This window comes from Aquarana catesbeiana, linkage group LG03 (genome assembly GCF_042186555.1).
Source record: "Aquarana catesbeiana isolate 2022-GZ linkage group LG03, ASM4218655v1, whole genome shotgun sequence".
Lineage (NCBI taxonomy): Eukaryota > Metazoa > Chordata > Amphibia > Anura > Ranidae > Aquarana > Aquarana catesbeiana.
This window is the reverse complement of record NC_133326.1, coordinates 127,563,691-127,575,797: the sequence shown is the minus strand read 5'-3', so window position 1 is coordinate 127,575,797 and position 12,107 is coordinate 127,563,691. Positions and strand designations below refer to the sequence as shown.

Below are 12,107 nucleotides of genomic sequence, written 5' to 3'. Positions count from 1 at the left end.
TTATATTGCAAAAAATAAAAACCTTGGAGGTGATCAAATACCACCAAAAGAAAGCTCAATTTGAGGGAAAAAAAGGACGCAAATTTCATTTAGGTACAGCATTGCATGACCGTGCAATTACCAGTTAAAGCATCCCAGTGCCAAATTGTAAAAAGTGCTCTGGTCAGGAAGGGGGTAAATCCTTCCGGGGCTAAAGTGGTTAAGGCCAAATTCTGGTCAAGTCCTGACTGTAGAAAAGCCAGAATGCGAGGTACTGAGTAATCTCTGGGGTTAAAAAGCCTGGGTTCACACCAGGTGAAATAAGATTCCCAAGCGTGGTAGTATATCTTTCATGACGTGGCTTTTCTAGCCCCGAGTAAGGTGTGCATAACAGAGTCAGAGATACCATTTTCCTTCAAGACCTGAGTATCAACAGCCATGCCCCTAAAGCCAGAGACTGAGAAGCAGAATGCAGTAGGGGGCCTTGAGACAGAAGGTCTGGTCTGTTTGAAAGGGGCCAGGTGTCATGTTCCGGATGTTTGAGTGTGTCTGTGTACCAGGTCCTTCTGGACCAGCAATCAAGGAAGAATTAGAACTTGGGGAAAGTCAGAATAGAGCAAAGGGAATTACCAAGGCATCCAATGGCAGTACTAGAGGATTCTTGGTCCTGGCCATAAATCGGGGCAACTTGTTTAACCTGCAGGTCAGGATGTCCACATCTGGAGTCCCCCCATTTCTGACATGGGATTGAAGATGCTGAGATGAAGGGACCACTCCCCCTACTCCAGACGTTCAAGACTGAGGAAATCTACCTGCTAATTTTCCAATCCTGGAATGTGAAAAGCAGAGATTGCTGGACAGTGTTTCTCCGCCCAGGAGGCTTACTTCCTTTAAAGCTGCTTGACTACTCTGATGGTTTATATAGGCCACTGCTGCTGCATTGTCTGCTTGCACTGATTGGGTGTTCATGAAAAAGTGGGGTCTGTCTGATTCTCTGAAAAAGGAGGGTCCAGTGACACAGAGCTAGTTTTATTACTCAGAGATTTAGGATTTTGATGGAAAGCTTTGCTTCCCCTGGGGACCAGGTTCCTTGCACTATGAGAGATTGGAACACTCCTCCCCACCCCATGAGGCCTGAACATTGGATCCTGGAGAGGTAGGTTCATATGCCAGAAGGAAAATCTTTGCCTGGGCTGTATCTAAAAAAAAAGACCTAATATTATAGTTGCACGAAGGGCTGGGGAGCAGACTTTTGAAGGCTGATCAACCAGTCAGAAGCCTAAAGAATATGGATAGTTATTTCAGCATTTTCAGAAATTTTTATAGGAGCTGGATCTTTCAGAAGAGGTTTTCAAGGTAAGAATGCGAGTAGGGGTGCAAGCACCTTTGTAAATACTCTAGGGGCCAAGGTAAGGCAGAATGGCAGTGCAACCAATTAAAATGGTTTGTCTCCCACTGAGATGGGTGAATGGGAATGTGCAGGTAGGCATCTTGAATGTCTACTAATGCAAGATATTTCACTTGTATCAGAAAGGCTATCACTTGCTGATTTCATGTGAAACTTTGGAACATGTAGGTACTTGTTTTTCAGGGATTTTAAGAATAGGACAAGTACCCCCACTGGATTTTGGTACTGGGAACAGGTTTGAATAGAATACATAAAAAATGTCCTCTATAGTGACCAGACACTTCCTGGGATGACAGATGGTTCAGGGCATTTTGCAAATCTGACTGTCCTTTGGCAAACTTTGTCTGGTTTGAGAGAACGCTGAGGGGGTAGAGTTTGAGACTCTAAGTACCCATTTGAAACCACGGATTGGAACCCAGGAAGATCAATGGGGTGCTTTTCATTTAGAGAAGGTAAAAAAAACCCTGAGTAGTGGGGCTTGGAGCCTTTCATTGTAGAAAAAATGTCACTCAGGGCAGTCTGCAAATCTGACTATCCTTTGGCAGACTTTGTCAAGTTTGAGAGAAGATGACGCTGAGGGGGTGGAGTTTGAAACTCTATTAAGTACCCATTTGAAACCACTTGGAACTTCGGAAGAGCAGTGGGGTGCTTTTCATTTAGAGGAGGTGGAAACCCCTAAGGAGTGGGGCTTGGAGCCTTTCATTGTACAAAAAATGCCTTTCCTCCTGTGACCTCTTTAATATACTTGTCAAGTGCATCGCCAAAAAGACACCCTCCTTCAAAGAGCGTGTCTTTTACAGGCAGCATCTGCTGTCTAGGCTTTTAGTCATGAGATTCTGTGCATATGGACAAAAATGAAAATCATTCTAGAAATGTGTGACTTTCATGACTTGTTCTAGGGCATCAACACAAAAAAGTAGAGCAGAAGGCAAAATCTGTAAGTGTCCTGCCAGAACTTGGTCCTGGAATACAGGATCTGGTTTGTTCATTTCCCCAGTCCAACTAGCTGCAGTTTGACAAACAGAGATTGCAGCTATAGAAGGTTGAATAGCTGGGTTTGCAAGAGCAAAGAGAGCCTTTAAGAGCATTTTAAATTTTCTGACTGCAGAACCATTAAGTAAGGGAACCTCTTCTGTAGGCACAGTAAGATGTTTATTTAAAACTGAGACGGTAGGGACTAATACAGGAACAGTCTGCTTTTTAGTGAATTCTTTTTCAACTTGACATAGATCAGTAATGATTTTCAGAGGTGTAAACATTTTTAAAGGAATACTATAATGGTCATTAACCACTTGCCAACCAGGCCAATTCTGACATTTCTCTCCTACATGTAAAAATCATTTTTTTGCTAGAAAATTACATAGAACCCCCAAACATATATTTTTTTTTAGCAGAGACCCTAGAGAATACAATGACGGTCATTTCAACTTTTTATCTCGCACAGTATTTGCGCAGCAATTTTTCAAACGTGTTTTTTTTTTTTTGTTTCATGCTTTTAAAAAAAAAAAAAAAAAACAGTAGTTAGCCAAATTTTTTTGCATAATGTGAAAGATGAAGTTACGCTGAGTAAATAGATACCTAACATGTCACGCTTCAAAATTGCACACGCTCATGGAATGGCGCCAAACTTCGGTACTTAAAAATCCCCATAGGCGACGCTTTAAAATTTCTTACTGGTTACATATTTTGAGTTACAGAGGAGGTCTAGGGCTAAAATTATTTCTCTCGCTCCAAAGTTCGCGTGTGGTTTGAACACCGTTTTCATATGTGGGTGGGACTTACGTATGCGTTCGCTTCTACGCGCGAGCACATGGGGACAGGGGCACTTTAAAAAAAAATTATTTTACTTGAAAAAAAAAAAAAAAAAAAAAATTTGATCACTTTTATTTCTATTACAAGGGATGTAAACATCCCTTGTAATAGGAATATGGCATGATCGGTCCTCTTTACAGTGAGATGTGGGGTCAATAAGACCCCACATCTCACCTCTAGGCTGGGAAGCCTGAAATAAAAAAAATAAAAAAATTATCTCCGCTTCCCAGCCGAGGCGGTGCCGTTTGAATGCAGAGGCCGGGCGTGACATCATAACATCGCGCCCGGCCTCCGATGATCATAGAGGCACTGGAGATCATCTGGTCCGCCGGAAATCTCTATGGTAAACATCCGGGGCCGGCGGATCCGTTCTCCGATCGCAGCAGTGAGTCGATAGAAGCACCGGAGGGTGGCTGGAGGGGGGGGGGGGGGGGGGGGGGGAGTCCCCTCACACCGCCCGTAAGAACGATCAATCGGCGGACCAGCAGCTATGATCATTCCTATGGTGTAGGGAATCACCGTCTGAAAAAGCAGATATCTGAATGATGCCTGTAGCTACAGGCATCATTCAGATATCCCCGCACAAAGCCCAGGATGTCATATGACGGCCAGCCGTCGACAATTGGTTAATTGCCTATTCTATTTGTTCATGAATGGGGAATGTCTTTTTAGTCTTTGCAGGTCTGTTAGAAAACAAGGAGGAATAGCAAGACAGAGGAGACTCAAGTGCCAAGGCTTTTGCGCACACCAGAAGTGAGCATGTCTATATTGGCAAGCATTTTGTAGCCAGGGTATCAAGTGTATAGGATCCTGGCTCTAAGTCCTCCTCAATTTCCTCTGTTTCTGCTGCCTATAGAGCAAGTAGATTCACTTCCAACTCAGAATAGGTGGGGATGGAGAAAAAGCTGGAATTTTGAGCTCTGGACAGGGATGGCTGCAATAAGGCTGTTAACTGTCCAAGGAAGTCTGACACTGCAGTTGCAAAGAAATATGCCTTGGGCCTGTTTCACACAGGCATCAGCTTGTATAGGAGCAGTATGAACAGCAAGCTTTTACAAAGCATTTGCAGAGCTTTTGCTTTGTTTAAGCTTTAAAGTACCAATCAGCTCCAGTTTGTAAATGCTGAACACAGATCCAAATGGGAGTGCTGATTGCCACATTAAACAAGCTCCTAGCAGACTTGGGGAATACTTGAACCTTGTTGAAAGCCTGCTAGCAGTTTGATTAAAGTGACAATCAGCTCTCCTTCTAAGATCTCTGTATGTCATTTCAAAACAGAAGCTAAATGTGGGTTTAAAAGGCTTGGAGAAAGATGCTCAAAGCTTGCAGAAAGCTTTGCAAAAGTTTCAGAAAAACTTGCTGTTCACACTACTCTTATACAAGCTGAAACCTGTGTGAAAAAGGACTTGGACACACTGGCCGCTTGTTGTAAGCCTGAGATAGAACTAGAATCAGATGCAGAGTGTTAAAATTGGGTCATGCTCCAGTGCAAGGGAAGCATTTTGAAGTGGTTTGAGTGTTTCACAAATCTTCAGCAGAGCTAGTGTTTACCTGAACTTTTGCCATGGTACCCTTGTGCCTGGTTTCCACCACTGCTATCAGCGAGGGTATACCCCGTGGTGTACCCATGGAGTAGGAATGGAAATAGGATAAGCATGTCCAGAGTAGGTATTGGATGTCACATACCTCTCCGACATGTTAACAATGGATAGAATATGTTAATTCTTTATTATTAAGGGAACATCTCACTTACCATCACTAGGATGCCACCCGCAAATTTGAGCTGGTTTGGCATGGCTGATTAGATATGCCTGGCTTTTTTTTTTTTTTAGATTTCTAGTGTTGTCAATTTGCCAGGGTTGTAACGGTCGGGGCCTGAGTCTGCATGTAGTTAGAGGAGCAAGTGTGTCCAGTGATGATGAGAGTGAACTGTTGTAGACAGAGGTGGCCAAGTCAGGACAGGACAGGGGAGAGATTATGTAATATAGGTGGTCAGTAGCAGAATAGAGAAGAGAAAGGTTAAAGTGGCGAAGGTTCCTACATGTAATCGTTTGCTGCTTGGAGGCAAGAATACAGTGAAACTGATAAAGTTGTGATAAGAGAGAGGAAAGGGGATGTTGGTGAGGTTGCCAGGAGTACAGAGATGGGAGAATACAAGTTTGAGGGTATTACCATTGGAGTGCGTGGAAGTATGTGTCCATTGGTTTAGGACAAAAGAAGAGGAGAAGCTGAGCTGTAGCTAGGCTGTTAACATTAACAGGGATGTTGAAGTCACCAAGAATGGTAGTGGGTATTTCAGAGGAGAGAAAGTGGGCTAGCCAGGCAGCAAAGTCATCAAAAAAGCATGATACTGGTCCAGGAGGCCGATAAATTGCTGCAATCCTCAGGAAAACGGGAGAAAACAGACGCATACAGTACATCTCGAAAGAAGAAAGGGATAGAGAGGGAAGGATAGGAAGGACTTTTTAAGGTACTTTGTGGAGATAGAAGGAACTCAACTCCACCTCCTTTCTGTCCATTGGCTCTGGGGGAGTGAGTCCAGTGGAGGCCACCATGAGAGAGCACTGCAGGAGAAGCCGAGTTAAAATCTTGAAGCCAGGTTTCAGTTATGGTGAGTATGTTAAAGCCATGACATTTGCTTGTGTCCTCCAAACTGTCAAACCATCATATGGCTGGTGGCAGTTTCAAATTGCATGACAAGTCACACCCTATTGGAAGCAGTCAAATCGGTGCGACTCCAACTCCAATTCTGAAAGTAGTTCCTGCAGTACTTTTTGCAAGTTCTGGTGCAACTTCCATAGACATCTGTGCATGAAGTCGCACAGATGTCTTCCAAGTAGCACTGAATTGCTACTTTGAAATCGTGCTACTTCAAGTGAACATTGGTGTGATCAAGTGAAGTAGCACGATTTTAATGTAGCAATCCTTGTTACCAGAGTTTTAGGCTGTCAGCAGATGCGCCACTAGAAATTCGGCAGTGCCTACAAATGGAGAGCAACTGAGCATGTGCAGAGCAAGGTGAGACAGTGTATTACTGGATTTTAAAGCATAATGGTGCTTTTTTTTATGTTTTACATAGCTGTACCTGAAAAGCGGGCCATTCTGAAGTGATCTCGCAGGACTTAATTTTCTGACTAAAGTTCCACTTTAATGTGGGATGTGTGTTCCTTGCTAAAGAACATTATTTTTTATCAAGTTGTTATGGGTAAAGTTCCACTTTAAGTTCTCCTAGATTCCCAAAGCTCACCACACATGTTACAATCTGACTGCACAATCTCCAAACATCAGAGCAGGGGCAGTCAAGCTAGCACTGGACTAAGGGTCCTGTAGGTCAGTGGTCATCAACCCTGTCCTCAGGGCCCTCTAACAGGCCAGGTTTTATGTATTACCTTGGGGAGATGCAGATTCTACTGCAATCACTGAGCAGCAAATTATATCACCTGTGATGTATTTCAGTTATCTTGCAAACCGGGCCTGTTAGTGGGCCCTGAGGACAGGGTTGATGACCACTGCTGTAGGTGGTGGTAGATAAGAATTTTCAGAGTTTTTCCGACAGGGTGCAGATAAGAAGAGTAGCCAGGGCAGCATGAAGCGTGCACTGGCAGCCAGAGAGAGGAGAACATCCACATGTACATCAGCATCTGAACTCTTCAGGGAGAATGGATCTGCATGACTTTCATTTTGTAGTTGTATATCCCATGGTACTAACTGGATCGTGTGTGTTCCAATGGACAATACAGAAAAGGAGCAATGCAACACAGCCAGTTTGGCAGCCACGTGTACATATATAATTACAAATTAGACTTAAATAACACAAATTAACATTATTTACGAGGGGTCTTCAAAATGTTTTTGCACTTATTCTTATTAAAAAGAACCCTCGTACATCAAGCTAACTTTTAAATACACCATATAGCTTTAAAAAATCTCTGAAAAAATATTGGTAGAAGCCAAGGTAGAAAAACAAACCATTCTGCAAGTAAGTGCCAGAAAAAAGTCCAGTATTATAAAAAGATGACACAAGATTTGGTATGGAGTAATCTGGTTGTCACTCACCATTACACTACAGAGAGTGCACTGCTTTTTTCGCTCATATGGGGTGAGTTTAGGAGCATAGTCTGTGTTTGCATGTCTGCCGCTGCTCAGCTCTGCTGCCTTCTCTTTCCGCTGTTCAATCTGTTCCAGGTGTCTTCGTACACTCTCATCATGCTGTACAGAAACATGACAATAATAACTGTGACCCACCAAGCTTATCTTACATTGGACTATTACAATGATCTTTACACTATAGGAAGCAGTAAAAATACAACAAACTAGTGCGTACAAGTGAAACAAATACACACTTAATTGGTGTAGGGACCACCGCAACCCTACACGCGAATACCAAAGACTATCAATGCAATTTTGCTGTAAAAAAAATTAAGGACTCAACAAATTTGTATCTATAAAAATTTAACAGCACAACTTCTTTAATTAAAGAATGCTTTTGGCCTCACTGAGTATGCGGGGTTATAAGGATTTTATAGGGGGCATTCCACGCAAAGCATTGCCAGCGTCCAATCACCTGCAGGTAGTGGCATACAGCCCACGGTCTTCCTGTGTCCTGTACTGTACGGTTAAAGTGGTTGTTAAGCTACTTTCACATCTTCATACCATCCCCTCTGTGTTTTAACCCTGTGTGCCCCGTGTGAGTGATTTACAAAAAAAAAAAAAAAAAATGCTATACCTCATTTCAGAGCTCTTCTCAGTGATCACATGATCGGCTAGCTTTCTTCTCTCCCCAATGCAGCTGGCAGGGCTGAGATTCCCCCGCTGACATCACTCAGGAGAGGAGAGGTTAGAGAGAGCCAGCCAATCATGTGATCACTGAGAAGAGTTGTGAAATGGGGTATAGCAGCCTTTTTTTTATAAATCACACAAGGGGCACACAGGATTAGAACACAGAGGAGATGGTATGAAGATGTGAAAGTTATTTGAGCAGCACGAGTTGTGGGGGCAGGCACTGTCACAAGCTGATGGGCAAAGAGGGAAGGGGGAGAGAGCACAGAGCAGACAGATAGCAGACTGCGGATGACAGAGACACGTACGGATGACTACAGTATCAGGGCTCAGCAGCCCTGATATATCGGAGTCAGTGTAAAGGGGGGAGGGTATAGCCCAGCAGGATCAGCCAGATTTTTTAGGTGTTAGAGGGGACCAATGACACAGCACAAGCACTGTGCTGTAGAAAATGCTTTAAAGGAACAGGATCTTTTTTTTGGGTCAACAAACGCTTTAAGATAAGCACATTTTTGTAAAAAAAAAAAAATTAAGAACTCAACAAATGTGTGCCTATAAAAACTTAACAGTACAGCTTTTTTAAAAGAGTGCTTTTACATTATGACTGTCCATTTGCACACTGCCAAGCTGCTAATACGTGTTTTTATACTGCGTCTAACGGATATTATTTGCTGCCAAGCCATTTTGTATATACACTGCACCTTAAAGTGCTATTAAACTTTTCTATTTTTTTTTTTTATCTGTGTAAATTCTTTATAAATCACGTTTAATAACCACATGAGACATGTGACAATTATATAAGCACCATTTATTTCTTATTTACACAGTTTTTCTCTGTACATTATGTTGGGTTTATTGTTTTTTTTTCTGTATGTTTGTCTCTTTAAACTCAGTAAACCTATCTTTAAAAAAAAAAAAAAAAAAACTTTGCTATTTTTTTTAATGGGCCTCCAGGAGGTTTATGCCATACTGTGCTAGTATTATGTACTGCATATTAGTACATTATGGCAGATACACTTGTCAAACCAGCCCTCCTGCCCTGCACTGTCACAGTTCCAGCTGCCCTGTCATCCTTCTGGGTTCACTCTCTCTGCACATTTGAATGGCCACACAGCGATGACGTCATTCCAATGCTCATCATGGCACAGAGTGAGCGCCATAAATAGGGTTTGAGCTGCACATGTTCAGCTCCATTTACATTGCTGCTGAGAGAGGCATTTATGACAGAAGAGACCACTAGGTCTAGACTAGACTTTGATACCGCTTTAAGCCAATCATCTTTATGGTCAATGGGTTCAACCTCCTTTGTCACTTCCCTGCCTCTGACCTTTTCAATGGAAAGTGATTAAGTATTATCGCCTCTACCCAGTGAGCCTAAGCTGACCTAGGTAGCAAAGTGACGATCCCTACTAACAGAAATCATTGGGTCTATAAAGCTGTAAAAATACAGTATATTTACTTCAACTGTGTATTAAGCTGTGCTGTTTGCCTGGAGTTCTACTTTAAACAAGCACAGTCATTTTTTATTGTAAGTGAAATGGTTATGGATCCCTTCTACTGTTCAAACACTTACTGAATGTATTCCCTCACCTTCCATTCTGATTGTCATTTGTCTAATTCAGATGTAGACACCAGTTACTCAGTAGTGTGATCTTGGGATCCCCTATTGGCCAGAAGCATTATTCATAAGACCTTGGCTACCGACAAATGAAGGACATTAGTCTCCAGCATCACCAGGGACTTCAGGCCTAGAGATCCACTACTCATGTTGCATTGATTTTGAAAAAGGTTCCTACACTACTTTTTTCGATTTTATTGCGATTTGCATACACTGCTGTTAAACAAAGCCGCAAGCCACAATGAAATCGGAGGTACAAATCGCACTGATCTGCAGCTTTGAAATTGCACTGATTTAGCGCAATTTCAAAGCCGCACAGGTGTAAACCAGGACTTAAAGTCTGACCATGCTCATTATTTTTGTAAAAAATGTTTTAATAACAATTACATTAAAATAAGCAGAAGGGTTCAAGATATTACCAGAATATTAAAGTGAAATGAGAAGTAGCATTTTCCAACAAAATGCTGATATCCTGCCCAGTAATCTCCTAGAGTAAAATTACCAACTGTCAACTGGTTGACTTTTTTGTATGAAGTGGCGACTTACATGCAGAGAAGAGCTGCATATAAAAGCTATATTATTGTGAATTATCTCAGTTTACACATATTTCTTTGGGGCAAGCAGTCCCAACAATCCAGGCAACATTACCCCATTACATTAGTGAAAAAGGTGCTAATTTTTCAGTAGATTTTGGTTAACATCCAACTCTGGGCCTAGGAATTGCCCCTCGCCCCAGTTTCCTCTTTTCCCCATTTGAACATCCCTGGCCTTTCTTTAAAAAAAAAAAAAAAAGATCAATATACTTACCTTTTTTTCCAGGTGTCTTTGGTCCCGTCACCACCAGTTTCAATATAAGACGTCACTCAATGAGTGATAGCATGACCCCCTAAAAGAATATTATTTAATTTAGATGCAGGGAGGAGTACTTTAGAAGTGGTAGGTATGTTCTGAGGTGAGGTAGGTTACCTTACCAGCCAGCCTGTCCTCCGATGAGTAGCAGGGGTCAGATAATAAGAAAATTGTTTATATGTCTTCTTATTAGTTTATTTGGATCATGTGTGGACTGACTGGTTCAGATGTGCTGACAGCTGTCATACAATTGCTAGTCAATCAATCAAACGGTCTAGCAACAAAAAGTTTCCCTAGCCTTTGATGTTTACTGCATTTTGCATGGGAAAACCCAGCTTATTGCCTGGCTGTCATACAGCAGGCTCTATAATGACCACCCTGACATTAGAATGTACTAATGCAATGTGTAGGACTAGGTGTGGCCAGGCATTTGAATCAGCAGTGACCATGCTGTCTGTCATGCCCCTTTTGCAGAGGGACAAAGAGAAAACTGTAAGTTCATATGCATTTATAATTCTCTGCTGCAGCACAAAGTTAAAACTTTCTGAAATAGGCAAAATATATTTCAGGGCGTACTTATAAAATAATGGCAGAGCTATTTGTCCTCCAAAACTGCATGTACAATCATTCAATGTGAATGGGAACAAAAACTAATGTTATTAGGCTATTTTTTCTCCAGGTCAAATGTTTTTAATTTACACAGATTAGAAATAATCAAGTAAACAAAGCATTATTGCCACTAAATGGAGATGGCCATCATAGTAAATAAGTATTTTTTCCTATGATCATCATCTGCATTCAGTGGCTATAATACAGTATTTTCCAGATTTGTGCTATTTCGTAAGAATAAATCACATTTATCCTGGAGAGGGAATAGCTTATTAACATTAGATTTTCCCCCATTCGCGCAGAATGAATGTACATACAGTTTCAGAGGATGAATAGCTCTGCAAATTTTTTATGAATACAGGCGGTCCCCGGGTTACAAACAAGATGGGGTCTGTAGGTTGGTTCTTAAGTTGAATTTGTTTGTGAGTTGGAACAGGTAAATTTTTTCAGTGTAGCCCCAGCAAAAATAATTTTAAAGTTGTTTTGGATAGCATAAGGAAGGGTTTAACATTCCTATAACATTTGTTTTCCTGTCTTTGTCCCTGTTCAGAAGATTTCACCTCACTTTGTGTCCCTGAGACAATTGGATTTTAAAAATGTTGGGTTGTTGTGGAAACAAGGATTGGTGATAAAGCTTCAGTGGAGACACCATTTTCCCATGATAACTCTTCCGGGATTGAATTTCCCTTCCTAGGGGTAGATTTCCTCTGACTGCCTGTTATCTCCCTTTGTTTGTAAGTAGGAGTCGTTTGTAAGTCAGATGTATGTAACTCGGAGACCGCCTGTACACCCCTTAAATGTGTTGCATTAAAAGAAAAGTATGGCCAAAGTTTTTTTGGCCATGCTTCTCCTGTGGGTCTCAGCAGTAAAATTACTTTTGTCCTCCTGTGACTCAGAGTCAGCTAAGAGCAGGCTATTGCCTGATTGACAAAGACATGATCAGTCTATAATTTTAATGGTAGGTTTATTTTATTAGTGAGAGACAGAATAACAAGAAAAATATCCAGAAAAACGTATTTCAAAAAAGTTATAAATAGATTTGCATTTAATGAG

At 41.6% G+C, this 12,107-nt stretch overlaps 1 protein-coding gene across 6 annotated transcripts in view; it reads right to left on the bottom strand.

The window, feature by feature from the left end:
• Nucleotides 1-12,107, bottom strand: part of SCAPER (S-phase cyclin A associated protein in the ER) — a 500,548-nt gene that overhangs the window by 283,155 nt on the left and 205,286 nt on the right. For all 6 annotated transcript variants that reach the window (XM_073619203.1, XM_073619204.1, XM_073619198.1 and 3 more), the window contains one exon: nt 7,256-7,408. In XM_073619203.1, coding sequence (XP_073475304.1) covers nt 7,256-7,408 — 153 coding nt within the window. The remainder of the gene's footprint in view (nt 1-7,255; nt 7,409-12,107) is intronic.